Source organism: Rhinoderma darwinii, chromosome 7 (genome assembly GCF_050947455.1).
Source record: "Rhinoderma darwinii isolate aRhiDar2 chromosome 7, aRhiDar2.hap1, whole genome shotgun sequence".
Lineage (NCBI taxonomy): Eukaryota > Metazoa > Chordata > Amphibia > Anura > Rhinodermatidae > Rhinoderma > Rhinoderma darwinii.
The window spans coordinates 37629798-37645016 of NC_134693.1; the positions used below are offsets into that span (position 1 = coordinate 37629798).

The window sequence follows — 15219 nt, forward strand, 5'->3', positions numbered from 1 at the left end:
CACTCATGGTGGCACTGACCTTAAAGGGCCTTTCTATCCCACCCGCTAACAATCTAGTCGCTCTGCTGTTATACAGACTCGGGAGAGTGGAGTCACTTTATAGTGCGAGGAATCAGAGTAAGCACCCCACACTGCAGAACAAGTGTCCTCATGACTAACACAAACATGTCATTTAAAGTCTAAATAGTTTTTTTGCAACAGACATTCGGACCTAGTGTGGCCCTCGCAGTATGGAAGAAAAGCCTACTTTTTTGGGAGACCTGGAGGTCTCTATTTATGTGAATCTCCCAAACACACCGAGCGGGTAGTCATGTGTGATCCCAGTCAAAGTAAGGAGATGTGCTCTTCATTAACTGTACTCCAACATAGGACTCCAACTAACAGCTACACCCTGTTTATTAATCTTTTTACAGGGTAACCACTGCTTATCATTACTGTTTTTTATTGACTTCTATTTGTGTCATCTAATCGTAGTCCGAGCAGAAAACTAATACTGCTACCATACTAGATGGCAGAGGTTTACAGTTCTGACATAAGGATACAAGCCCTGCACAGTAATAGCATCCAGCGGTTTAATGCTTTATTGGTTACTTAGGCTACATGTGTATATTTAATGTTTTAAAATAATTTCAGGAAAACTGCTTCGGTGGTTGTGGTTGTCATAAGGTACTACCTGTGCTGTCTGTATAAGGGTATGTTTTCAGGAGGAAACATCCCCGTAATTTCAGCCGTAACGGCATGTGCAGGCGCTTGAACGCCGCGTCCATTACGGACGTAATTGGCGATGCTTTTCATTGGAGTCAATGAATAACGGCTCCAATTACGCCCAAAGAAGTGACAGGTCACTTCTTTGACGCGGGCGTCTATTTATGCGCCGTCAGGGTATGTTCACACGCACTAATTACGGACGTAATTCGGGCGTTTTTGCCCCGAATTAAGTCCGAAAAATGTGCCTCGATAGCGTTGACAAACATCTGCCCATTGAAAGCAATGGGCTGACGTTTGTCTGTTCACACGAGGCGTATATTTACGCGCCGCTGTCAAATGACGGCGCGTAAATAGACGCCCGCTTCAAAGAAGTGACCTGTCACTTCTTTGGGCGTAATTGGAGCCGTTATTCATTGACTCCAATGAAAAGCAGCGCCAATTACGTCCGTAATGGACGCGGCGTTCAAGCGCCTGCACATGCCGTTACGGCTGAGATTACGGGGATGTTTCCTCCTAAAAACATCCCCCTAATTTCAGCCGTTACGGACGCTGCCGTGTGAACATACCCTAAGTGTCAAACACTCACACAGTGAAACTAGTGCAAACAGGAATCAATTTCCTCAAGTTATAAGATTGTTTACATATTTTAGCACCTCAAAGGCTATGGAAACCTTTAAAGACTCTTTTTTTTTTTTTTTTACTAAAACAATGTACTATAGTGTTTAGTGCAACTTTGTCAATTGTTTTTATTAAAAAAAAAATTACTTTTTGAGATACAACTTCTATGTATCGCAGAAACCACTGTCACCGAAGCCATCAGTCCTGCTGACCTGACGGATTCGGGTTTCAGCGCAAGATACAGCTTCTATGTATTCAGGATACATAGAAGCGGTATATCGGAGAGCAAAAAAAAAATTAAGAAAAACTAAATTACAAAGTTGCACTAAACATTGTTTTAGTAAAAATAAAAAAAAATAAAGTCTTTAAAAGGTTTCCATAGCCTAAGGACAAAGCTAATTTCTTAAAACTGAAGAATGTTTTTTGTTTTTGCCTTCATATATTCTGCCAGACATTTTTATTTTTTATGTCTACATATTTAACGAATGACTTGTTTATTGCGGAACAAGTTTTAGATTTTTATTAACTCCATTTTTGAGTATAAATACATTAGTGTTTAATTTATAGGAATTTCTTATAAAGGGCAAAACGCTAAGGTTTTAGATCTGACCAAGAATGGATTGATCCAATGGGAGGAATTTATTAAAACTGGCGTTTCATACCCCAGTCTTAATCTGCAGAAAGTTGGAGAACGATGCACCCAATTTATTAAGGGGCCCACACCCCTTAATAAATGAAGTCCATCTCTGACTGTGCTCCAGAAAATCAAATCTACGCCAGCTAAATACTGGCGTAGATTTGCGTTGTAATTTATGCCAGTTTTCTTGCATAAAGTATAGTCAATTATTCAGGCCGCTATGGACTTGCCCCTTTTTGCTAAGCCCCATCCTTTTCAAAAAGCGGCATAAAAATAGAAAAGTCGCAAAATTGTAGCGCAAAAATCTTACCACTTTTCTACGCCAGTAATTACTTAGAAAGTAAAACATGTACATGACTGTTGCAGTTTATGATACCCTTAATTGCAATCCATGGTGTCAGTTTTATTTAGATCTTGTTGAGCTGTTCGCTTTAGGAAGACACGATACAAAACACTAGGGGAAATGATTTTCAGACCTCATTGCAAGGAATACTTGTTACAGCTGTCACTTAGTCTGCATGTTATGCACGAAGCAGTCTGATCATGAGGTCTGTCAGTTCATTGTCCTACTGCATTTCTAAAACGAAAGACTACCATTGTTTTATATATCTGTTAAAGTATGTTCACACTGCCTATTTTCAGCCGTTTTTTGCGCCGTAAACGCTGAACGCCTCAAAATATCTGTTCATTGACTCATTGCCACTGGGCGTTTTAAAAAAAAAAACGCCCTGTAAAAAAGAAGTGCATGTCACTTCTTGAGCCGTTTTTGGAGCCGTTTTTCATTGTCTCAATAGAAAAACAGCTCCAAAAACGGTCGTAAAAAACGCATCAAAAAACGCTTGATGCATAAAAAATGGCTGAAAATCAGAGGCTGTTTTCCCTTGAAAACAGCTCCAGATTTTATAGCCGTTTTTAGTCTAGTGTGTGAACATACCCTTAGCGGCAATATGATGACTTATTTTAGCGCTTTGTGCAGGTGGTCTTGCTTCAAAAAGGGGAGTTTTTTTAATAAGTTTTTATTCAGAATAAACTAGGATTATGAATATTTTTTGCCGTTTCTGCATTTTCCTGCTGTTACTAGAGTTTGGCACTGTGCTTGTTTTTCTTTGCCTATGACACTACTGATTTCATAAGAAGTCCAGTAGAAGTCTGCATTTGCTCCCTAAACTCACAATCTCAATCTCAAAAAGTTAAATTAGGCAATTAAAGAGAACCGTTCACCTCCCCATACATGTGCAGCTGAGTGCAGCATGTAATGGGGAGGGACGCACAAACCCTGGGGCACTTTAAATTTTTTTCTACCTACCTCCGTTATTTAGATATCGGTGCCGTTATATTTGGCGCTCAATATTTAAATAACCCCCTGAACAGTCAACAGGGCGTGTACTGGCAAAAGGGCGTGTTACTATGGCTGTGACACTGTCCAATCAGATATGGGTTGGAATAAATTAGTGCCAGCATGAGAGAATGTGCGATTACAGTCTTTTCACCTGAGCAGGCAGGGGGGCGTGTCTCTGCTACGGACAGTGTAAGCGCTCCCCCCAGCTCTACACTGTCCGTAGCACGGACACGCCCCCCTGTATTTTCAGGTGAAAAGACTGCAATCGCACACTCTCTCTCCTGCTGTGGCACTGTCCATATCTGATTGGACAGTGTCACAGCCATAGTAACATGCCCCCTTGCCGGTAAACGCCCCGTTGACTGTTCGGGGGTTATTTAAATATCGGGCGCCAAATATAACGGCACCGATATCTAAATAACGGAGGAAGGTAGAAAATAAATGTAAAGTGCCCCAGGGTTTGTTCAGTCCTGCCCATTACATGCTGCATTCAGCTGCACATGTATGGGGAGGTGAAAGGTTCTCTTTAAGCTTTCCCAATATCTACCGAATTCAGTACATATACAGTAGCAAAACTTAGCACAGCAAATAAATAGATTACTATAATGACGCACAGCAAATAAACACGGCTCCAGAACCAAGCACAGCAAATTAATATCAATCCAGAGCCAAGCACGGTTACAGGGGTTATCCCACCAAAACAACTTAGCAAATATTCTGCAGATAAGTGATATCTCTGGCAGTCCCATAGAGGATGAATGGAGCATCAGCACGCATGTCAGACTAGCACTTTTTATAAACAGGGGAGTCGAGACCCCCGTTCTCTAGATTGGTGGGGTCCCAGCCGTTTTGCCCCCAGTGATTAAACACTTATCACCTATCCTGTGGTGTCGAAGGTAAAGCTAGCTGTTAACTCTTTAACCTCCATGCTAAACTTAGCAACTATAATCCCCAGGGCACTACCTGCACTAACAACAGACAGAGAAATGATCCAAACTAAAGCGTAGCTCAGGGCAGGCGACAGATGGCAAGCCCCTGACATCACTGCGGCAGCATCTACAGAAGACTCTGCAGCAGCATCTACAGAAGACTCTGCGGCAGCATCTACATAAGACTGCGGCAGCATCTACAGAGGGCACTGCGGCAGCATCCACAGAGGGCACTGCGGCAGCATCCACAGAGGGCATTGCGGCAGCATCCACAGATGGCACTGCAGCATCCACAGAGGGCACTGCGGCAGCATCTACAGAAGACTCTGCGGCAGCATCTACAGAGGGCACTGCGGCAGCATCCACAGAGGGCACTGGGGCAGCATCCACAGAGGGCACTGCGGCAGCATCCACAGAGGGCACTGCGGCAGCATCTACAGTGGGCACAGTGGCACTATCTAAAAAGGGGCTGCCCAATCTTGACATGTGTGTCTGCCAAACGCTGCCAACTGAGCCGCCGGACTGCATTTAGCGACACTTAAACTGGAAAACTGGATTGTTGAAATAAGCACGTAGAGAAATATCTCAAATTTTAAACCTAGCGGTATTATTACAGTAATGTAATATTCATTTTATAGTAATGTAGTATTATTATTATAATAGTAATATAGTGTTATAGTAGTTCAAATAAGTAATTTATTAACAATAATTTTGTGTTGCATCAAATTTGAAAGTAATGCGGCCCATCAACTTCCCATTTTTTCTATATGCGGCCCACTTACCCTGCCGAGTTTGAGACCCCTGGTTTAGACACATGTCTGGTAGCCCCCTGGTTGATTTTCACGGTGAGCTGCTCCACTGTAGTGTGTCGTTCGGCCCTCGCGCACCTTCATAGTCGACGTTCACCTCTCACATCAATGGCACGTGGTGCTCTGAAGTTTTCACATTGGTTATTCCCAATTGTGCCATTAGTCCACTCACTATACTCTTTCACCGCAATAGCGCGCAAACAGTTCACAAACTGCTCTATTAGAGAAATACTGCCACCCTTCGCACGAAAGACAATAATCATTCCTTTTTGTAACTCTGATAAATCGCGCCCTTTACCCATGGCAACAACGAGTGATGTGTGTTCAGACAGCCTATCGTACACCTTATATACCCACCAAGTCAGCTCACAACACATCACTTCCTTCATGGGCTACGCGCTACCGACGTCGAAAGTAGGAGGTGGTCATAATAATGTGACTTGACTGTGTGTATCTGAATTATAATCTACTTGTATAATCTACAAAAAAGTGAAAACAATGGAAAATATAATTTTCCCAATGTTACAAAGGATTTTATACACCCTTCCATCTCTAAAAAATATCTTCTCTATGATTTATTATTGATCAATTTCTTTGCTTAGATCCTGGCTTACCTAGGGTCTGTAGGACTTTGAATGTGATGATATATTTTATCATTTAGTATACTTGCATATATTTGCTTTCCAAATATTGTTTTAAAAATTGCTTAAAAAAAATCTTACTTTTATGTAGTTATTGACATTCATAATTAAACTGTAATTGCTTCATTAAATTATTTTTTCTTTATTCCCTTGAACTCATTTAATAGAATAATGAAATGTGTTCAAATGTGATGTTACTAAAGCAACTCATTAGATTAGGTAATTGGATTAGCGGACTACAGAACAAACCATACATTTTATTGACTAAAATTTAGGATAGCCGGTTAATGCCCTGTGCCGGATCACATTGTGTTAGATCCTCTGGTACTTTCGTAAGCCAATCAGGGGCCTCAGGGGTCCAGCAGCAGGTAGTTCCATCTGGAACCAATCCCTGGCCACTAGGGTCTTTTTCTAATTTGACCTTATTTAGCATATGTCCTGTGTGTACAATGATAACAACAAAGATTATTATGTAAAAGTGGACGGTACATGTGCCGTAGATATAGGGCTTACACTTTTTAGATAATTTTTAAGAATATGTAACATTAATTGAATATACATGAATGTGTAGATTTAAAGGGGTATTCCACTGTTAGCAAATAAAGGTCATTCATTGTGTAATGAAAAATTGCACAAATTTCTAATATACTTTCTGTATCAATTCCGCATGGTTTTAAAGATCTCTACTTCCAGCCTATAAATAGAAACCTTCATTGTTTGCTCCCAGGAGCTAACAATTTGTCCTTGTCATGGGATGATCACACAGGTGATTGACTGGTTAGAAGACACAGATCTGATACACATACTGTAACTGTAATCCTGCACCTGTGTGTCCATCACATGAATAGAACAGATTTCTATTCACTGGAAATAAACAATGACAGTTCCTATTCAATTATTGCAATCGGAGATTTTGAAAACCATGCGGAATTGATGCGAAAAGTATATTCGAAAATTGTATAACTTTTCATTATACAAAGAATAGCATTTATTTGCTGGTACCGGACAACTCCTTTAAAGAGGCTCTGTCACCAGATTAGAAGTGCCCTGTCTCCTACATAATCTGATCGGCGCTGTAATGTAGATAACAGTGTGTTTTTTTTTTTAAAAACGATCATTTTTGACAAAGTTATGAACAATTTTAGATTTATGCTAATTAGTTTCTTAATAGACAATTTGGCGTTTTTTACTTTTTACCAACTGGGCGTTGTGGAGAGAAGTGTATGACGCTGACCAATCAGTGACCAGTCAGCGTCATACACTTCTCATTGTTACAGCCCATTGTTACAGCGTGATTGTGCAGTGAAAGAAGTTGGGCTGGAACAATGAGAAGTGTAGGACGCTGATTGGTCACTGATTGGTCAGCATCATACAATCCTCTGTACAACGCCCAGTTGGTAAATAGTACAAACACGCCCAGTTGTCTATTAAAAAATGAATTAGCATAAATCTAAAATTGTTTATAACTTGGTAAAAAATGATCGTTTTTCAAAATAAAAACCACTGTTTTCTAAATTACAGCGCCGATAAGATTATGTAGGAGATAGGGCACTTATAATCTGGTGGCAGAGCCTCTTTAAGTACTGTTTTTTTTATGTATAATACACACACTGATTTTCTCTATTTTCTTTTTTTACGTTAGCTGCCTATTCTGGCTTCATCCGTGGTAAGCCTCTACTTCCTGGAGTTGACAGATGTCTTCAAGCCAGTTCATTCAGGGTTTAGCTGCTACGACAGGAGCCTTAGTATGCCCTACATTGAACCTACTCAAGAATCTATCCCTTTCCTCATGTTGCTTTGTTTGGCATTTGCAGGACCTGCAGCAACAGTGAGTATATCAATTTTTTCCTATTATTTACACCATATAAATGGAAAAAGTAAATCTTACATGTGTTAAAGGGGCATTCCCATTACACAAAGTAATGACATATCTCTGGGATATGCCATCACTTTGCAAAAGGTTTTGGTCTGACTGCCTGGACCCCCACCGACCCTGAGAATGAAGAGGCCGCAGCACTGCTTTTAATCTGCTTTAGTGCTGTGGCCCCTTCACTGCTTTTCCTGTACAGTGGCGCACTGGCCCAGGTGAATGAGGCTGGCAACAGTTCCCTGCCCAACCAGGTGGTCGGGAGCAACTCTGTGCAGGGAAAACTTTGAAGGGTAGACAGAGCTAAATCAGAGCTGTGGCCCTTTTATTCTTAGGATCAGTAGGAGTCCCTGCTGATCAAATGGGGGCATTTCCTAGTGTGTGATAGGAATAACCCTTAAAAGCTTTATAGGCAGCACACAAACACACAACAAGATTGAATGAGACAACATGAACCCACTGAAGATTGACGGCATATATATATATATATATATATATATATATATATATATATATATATATATATATATATATCATAAGTGCATGTTGTTCTGTCCTGTACCTTTATCATGCTAACAAGTCAGGAATAATCAATCTAACCGTGCACTCACAGAAGTATCACACACACACAGTTTTGATTCCGTTTTGGGGCAGTTTTGGAGCCAAACACAGAAGTGGACACAAAAGAAAGGAGATGCATTAGTCTTTTAGTTATACCTTTACTGCCTTTAGGATTCACTACTGGCTTTGGCTCAAAAATCTGAGCCAAAAACTTCCACAAAAACTGCATCAAAATTGTGTGCGTGATCCTGGCCTTATAAGGTTACATTGTCACTGACGGGGGAGGGGGTGTTGAATGTTGAAACAAGGAAAGGGCAGAATCCTTTGGGCATTCAAGATCAAAATCAAATAAATGAGAAAAGATAGAAATAGAGAATCTGTTTAAATATTTCAGTTTGGAAAAAGTTACAAAGACCCAACCAAACCACCAGGATCTGGTATCTCCAACTGGAGAATATTTGGTACAGTTATCAATCTTTCTAAAAGTAGCCAGCCTGCCAAAGGTATTTTATGGGTCAGCGGTAATACGTGTTCCAGGTAATAATATATTCGAGAAGAAAATCGAAAGAACTCAAAATAAGATTCATGGAAGTAGCAAGACAGATCTGACTTATATCCAAGAGTAACATTATTGCTTAGATTATATTTAAAAAAATATATATAATGGAAGCTGTATGGACAACTAAGGAAGGTTCTTAATATCCATTCTACATAAAAACAGCATTCCATAAGAAGAACATCAAAGGAACAGTCAACAGTCAAACATGGGGATTGTATAATGGTGGTATGGATGTGCTTTGCCGGACAACTTGCCATTATTGACAGAAACTTGAATTTTGCCTGTATGAGAAAATTCGTAAGAAAACTATCTGCAAGATAAGGATCCATGACACAAAAACAAGTCTGACTCTGAATGCATGAGGAGAAACAGAATTTATGCTTTGCATTAAGCTAGTCAAAGTTCTCACCTACAGCCAAAAGTGCTGCTGGAGGAGAACGTAAAATGAGCATTTATGCTAATCATGCATGAAACATTAACAACATCTGAATTATAACAGTTCCGCAAAAAAAAAAGTAGTGTAAAACTCCTGAACAGTGTAACAGCAATGTGAGAGACTGATATCAAATGATATAAAGGTTTGGCAAGCAATTATTGTAATTAAATGTTGTGATACCAGTTATATTTAATTTCTCACACATTTGACCAGAACGTTTTATAATCTATTATTAGGCATTTCTGACCCCTAATTTTTAAAAGTAGTTTGAATTTATTTACATAAAAAGTAAAGGATTATTTGTTGTGCTCCCTACATACAGAACATCTATAGTTGTGGCTTTTACATTTAAAATCTCAACAGGCCAAACCGCTTAAATGGGTTTTTCCACAATGAATAGGTATGATACATCAGTTTGATTGCTCCCATTGGCCAGAACCCCACAGATCCTGGAAACAAAGATGACTAGTCCCTATTCTCTATGTGGGAAATGGTAATAGTCAAGTAAGTGCGCTGCTTCATCCAAGGGGTTCAAGGGAGAGTGACACAAATAACATTCAGACAGAAATAGGGGACTGGGCACCACTGTTCTCGGAAATTGATGACGTACCTCCATTGATGAGACATTTATGGCATAGCAAATTGATAAACATTTATTGAAGGAAAACCCCTTTAAGATGACCATATACATAAGAGACATGGTGGTCAATGTAAAGCTTGTGTAAAGCTACTCATTGCTTAAATTACTTAATGTGATCAGATACTATGTATCAGAAAATGTTAATGAACATACTGGGTGTGGATTTTCAGTAGATGACACATCTCACAGCATCATTCCCAAAATATTTGGTTGATTTAAGACTATTATGTGCTGGCTAAATAATATCAGAAAGTTTATATTGCCTATGACCAACTTTACAACTGGGAAAAATGACGATTGTGTGTCAGTGATCGGATGTGGAAAACCATAGGCTAGAAAACAATTTGTAGCAGCCGTCACAATCTAGGAAAGAGTAAATGATAAACAGGAGGTCAATGGCATATAATGTACTGACACTTGTCTGACATACCGTACGCCTTTAGCTGCGGATTTCCGCATTGATCTGATGATTTTAGCATTACTGTCTAATCCAGCGGAATAATTTATCATACAGAGTATTGAACTGAACTATATAGCTGGGTGAACCTAATCAGGTGTAAACATCTCCAAGTAGTGAACCATCTCGTGTCGAACTGTTTCTATTTTTGGCATTTCATCAATTTCCCAGAAATGGGTGTTCTACCCTAGCGATTATTTTCCTGCTGAGCAGAGGCAGCAGATTAACCAAATAACCTGTGTGCTGTAAGATATCAGTAACAAAATAATGGACTTAACAGATTGTCACTTCTACGGACGATCACAGAAAGTTCAGTAATATTAGGAGACAGATATTGAAAATGAAGCCTGCCACCTTCTATGAGTCTACGAGAAATATAATCAATCATACCATTCTTTCTGCTGCACAAAATGTTGCACTTTGTTCTCTGATGGCATCAAATTATATTGCGGATTCCTTTTAACAGGAATTTTTGTTTGGTAATATATTAAAATGAAGAAGCGCTCACTGATTAGTTTGAGTGTAGGACAATATACAAGGCCAGGTCTTTTCTCTGCTGGAGCTGGAGAAAAATAACCTTGCGGTATGGATTTTGAGGAGGGAATCCCTAGGAGACGTCTCCAGAATGGTCTCTGATAGCAAATGCTAAGGGCGTGCAGGTGGTATTTTTGAAACTAGAAGCCAGAATCGACAAACAGAAGTGTTGTCGAACAAATCTGAGGTCAAGGTGGGTAGAACTCATGCAACAGGATAGACAGATACTCTACAGGTCAGGACAGGCAGTGGTCAAAAAGCAAAGTCAAGAATAGTCCGGGTCAAATCCAAAATAGCACACAGTAACCATCATCAGAAATTATGTAGGTGTGGCTGGGGAACGAGAAAAAGAGAGAAATTGGGTGAATAGAAATACAGAGTGAAGATCGTAGTAACCATGACCTTTCCATATCCTGAGCTCACTTGCTGCTGAAGGTGATCATGGTAGGAAGGGCATTTTAGGTTTTGCTATGGGACCACATTCTTACCAATATGTCAGCAAGTGCTGCAGTGTATATTTCTCTATTTGCAGGGCAGATATATATTTGCAGTGCATGGTAATCCGATTCTTACTTTCTGTCCTTTGATGTGGTGATCTTAGTTGCCTTTGACTTCATGCATCGGACTGTTTTAGTAAATTGCATGCACTACTTATTATTATTATTAAATAGGACAATTCACACGCGTGTTTTAATATTTCCATGTGGAGTTTGCATAACTTAATACTCAGCATGCTCCATCAGATGACGTACGGTATGATCTTCCCATAGGCATAATTGGAACCTAAGAAAAATGAATACTTGTATGACATCCAAATTACAGATCATTATCTGTATTTGTGTGTATTTGCAATAAGAGAGAAAATATGGATAAAAATAGACTTTATGACATGAATAAAAACACAAACACCACTGCTTAAAAATAAAGTACTGAAACAAATACAGAGCAAGATGCAGACAAATTGCATTTATATTCATATTTACTCTTTTTATTACACCTGTCAGTTAAATGAGGCCTTAGGCCCTCCGTAATAAAACTCTATATTTAGTACAAAAAGGGGGATCACATATCAACACCTACCCGTGTGCACCATGGGTCCACAATACAGAACTGTAGGCACTCTGTGCTGCTTATAGGGGAGAATACCTCATGCAATGCTGCTGCATGTCACCATTTCATTTCACACTGGGGTATTGTATAGACCCATGTAATTCTATAGGCACAGTATTTGAGTTTTGTGTGACACAGATCCCCAAAACAGATGTGAGCTGCATACACTGAATTTATTGTTTATAAAGCAGTCCTCGTTATTTCTGTGCCATGGTCATAGGGAACTGAAGGACATCAGGAACAATGGGATTGTGCATAACATGTCAAACCATAATTACAGTCTTTTGTAGTCTGTTGTGCTGTCAAAATACTCAGGAACAAACAGTAAATGGTCCAGTAAGTAATAAAACCAGCAGCTCATTGCGGTGTACTGAGGTCTATTTTGCTATTATAATAAACAGGAACTCCAATAAATGTAGCAATAATAATTTATCAGCCCAGTGGCTGGACGTGTGCTGAGGAGATCCAAATCAAGAACAGAAAATACTTGTTATCAAGTATTTCAGTGGATGGATAGAAAAAACAACAAAAAACAACAATATATACTTTGACCTAATACGAAAGATTATGTTTCTATTGTTTTTAAGTTTACCAACATAAAATATCATCAGATAGAAGCACAATTTAAAAAATGGAATGTAAACATAGACATTAAACTCCAGCCTTTAGCACCATTTTATTTTTTAATGTATACAGGTCCAAAATTTTATGCTGAATAATCTTTAAATATAGCTTTATAGTGGTCAAAGCTCTGTTTTCTGATACTGTGCTCCAAATCACATATATTAGACATAGAGTTGAGTTTTAAAATTCTGGCAGCCGCCACAGATGGCGCTTAGGAGGTTACGGCAACATATCTTATTGTTAAATTCAATTTCTGAAAATAGTATGCGGTGAACTCCTCAACTCCCCCTAGTGGTAGCTGCAGTCAGACAGAATTTTAGCATTAAACTCTATGGGAAGAATCTATCAACTTTTTGACTCCAGTTTTCCGCCATAGAAAATTTGCAAATGCATCAAAAGTTACAATTTTTGTGACTTAAATGAATGGCGCAAATCGACTCTTGATGCATTTACACCACTAATGGTACTTTAAAATGAGGCCTGGGCTTGGCGGAAGAGGCAGGGCCATCGGCGGCCCAAAATATTTGCTATAATTCAGCCAGAAACTAGAGTAAATTATAATGGAAATCTACGCCAGCTCATAGCTGCTGTACATTTTCCTTTCTGCCACACATTCAAATTTATTAAAAAGGCTTGCACCTCTTAATAAATTAGTTGCATCTTGCTCCCGTGGGCTTTATACTAAGAAGGGCATATTAAATGCCAGTCTTAGTAAATCTGCCCCTATGTCTAGGGAATGGATTTAGATGTGTGTATTAGAAAAAACAAACCATAACCCCTATAAATATATTAAGAAATTAATCAGCCCCATTGCTTTAAATGGGCCTGACATATTAACCCCAGTTACAGGGAGAAATACAACCTCTTTTCCCATGGGGCTAACCGGGTCTGCTTAGATACCGGCAGCTAAACGGCAACCGGCAATCACATGATTTGTCATTAGGATTAGTAAGCGGAATTGCCAGTTCCTTAACTGTATACTTCACAATGATTAAGCGCCATGTATTCAGCAATTAGGAAGGCTGCAATGGTAATAAACCATCTCACCTCGATTTCAATGCAGCTGGAGACTCTGCAAAGATGTTTAGATACATCTGCAGAGTTGTCCAACTCAGTCCAACGCCTGCAAGCAATCCTATAATCCTAATACATTTCTGCCAGTCTTTAATCTGTGAATGCAATGATCACGTAATTTACCACTGTGTGCGGGGAAAACTGGAAATTTCTCTCAGGCTTTCAAACGTTACTCTAAAATTGTTCTTGTTTGTATAAAGAGTGATTCTTATAATCAGTGTCAGACAGGGCCCACCGGATGATCCACTCTCCATCTATACGGATTGGGGCAGATTTACTATTGGTGTTGCCACCTTCTTTTTGGTGCAAATCATTTCAGACAAATTTATCAATGAAATGTGTCAAAAAGAACAGATGTTTGCGACTCGCCAGACAAAGGAGTGTGGCTTAGCGGGAAAGGGGTCATGGCTTAAGACACGCTATTGGTCTAAAATAAGCCAACTAAGAGCTGGTATAAAGTTAGGCAGAAGTGTCTAAAGATGCACCAAATTTATCATCCCGCATGAGCCACTGTGATAAATCTGGCGCCTCTAGTCTAATTCTAAACTGTCTGAATTTAAGACAGAATTAGTACATCTGCCCAAATATGTCCACATCCACTGTAAATTGCATTGTTAACTTTGTTGCTATGATGGCACACACAGGGTATAGAATTAATAATGTCTAATAGGTTTGTGAATTAACCCTTAAGAAACATACCCTAGTCACAAGTGATTCGCTTAAAGATTAACTTCAAATGTGTTCTGCTGGGCCTTCGGGGCCCATTGGGGTATATTCACATGCAGCAGATTTTGTTGCAGAAAGTTTTGCGACCGAAAATCTGTTCCATTCATCTGAATGAGGTTGTTTCTGCAGCAAGCACATGGATTTTTGCAAGTTCCCTTCAGATATTTGAAACTTTCAGCTGCAGAAATTTCTGCAACAAAATCTGCTGCGTGTGAATTTATAACTACTGATAATGTCATGGTGTAGGTGTATTTCAGTGTAATAAATTAGACTTTATTCTTTATGATAAATATGTCTGGCCGCTGGAAGTGTGTCCTTGAAAATTTTACTGAAATGTTGTCAACTATGTTAGTCAGAGGTAATTATTTCATAATAACAACTTTAGAGTTGGCTGCAGGGACCGTGGGAGTAAGTAGAGTTTAATCTGGAGAATAGATGACTAATTTTTGCTGTAATGAAGAAGGTCTTGCTCACATTTATTAAATAATTCTCAACATCATATCATAAAATAAGATATACAAAAAAAATAACAAAAAAATAGAATGACAATGAAAATTAGACCTTCAACATAATGTTCTGAATGATAGTTGTGACAATAGAAGCCAATTAGAAATGACATCCCCAGAGCTTCCTTTTGCATCAGATGCTAAGAGAACTTGTCTGCTAACATCACCGTCTTTCTGCATGAACACACTTGCACTGGATTACCAGGAGTGGGCTACATGGATGTTTAGCCGAGGCAACAATTTTGTCTTAAAGGGATCTTCATGTTTTATGTATCTAAAGCTAAAAGAATATTCTAGCCGTATGAAATGATGGCCTATCACTAAGATATGCCATCTCTTGCTGATCACACAGAGGTCCTACTGCAGGTTCAACCACTGATCATGAGAACAAAGGAGTGAGATGCACTCTCCAAATAATCAGACTCTTTAGAACACAGCCTTTAA

General features: G+C 39.2%; 1 protein-coding gene across 1 annotated transcript in view; it reads left to right on the top strand.

Moving 5' to 3' along the window:
• Positions 1–15219, top strand: part of PLPPR4 (phospholipid phosphatase related 4) — a 56950-nt gene that overhangs the window by 17393 nt on the left and 24338 nt on the right. Inside the window, exon 2 of the mRNA XM_075833180.1 lies at positions 7324–7509. Within this exon, the coding sequence (XP_075689295.1) occupies positions 7324–7509 (186 nt within the window). The remainder of the gene's footprint in view (positions 1–7323; positions 7510–15219) is intronic.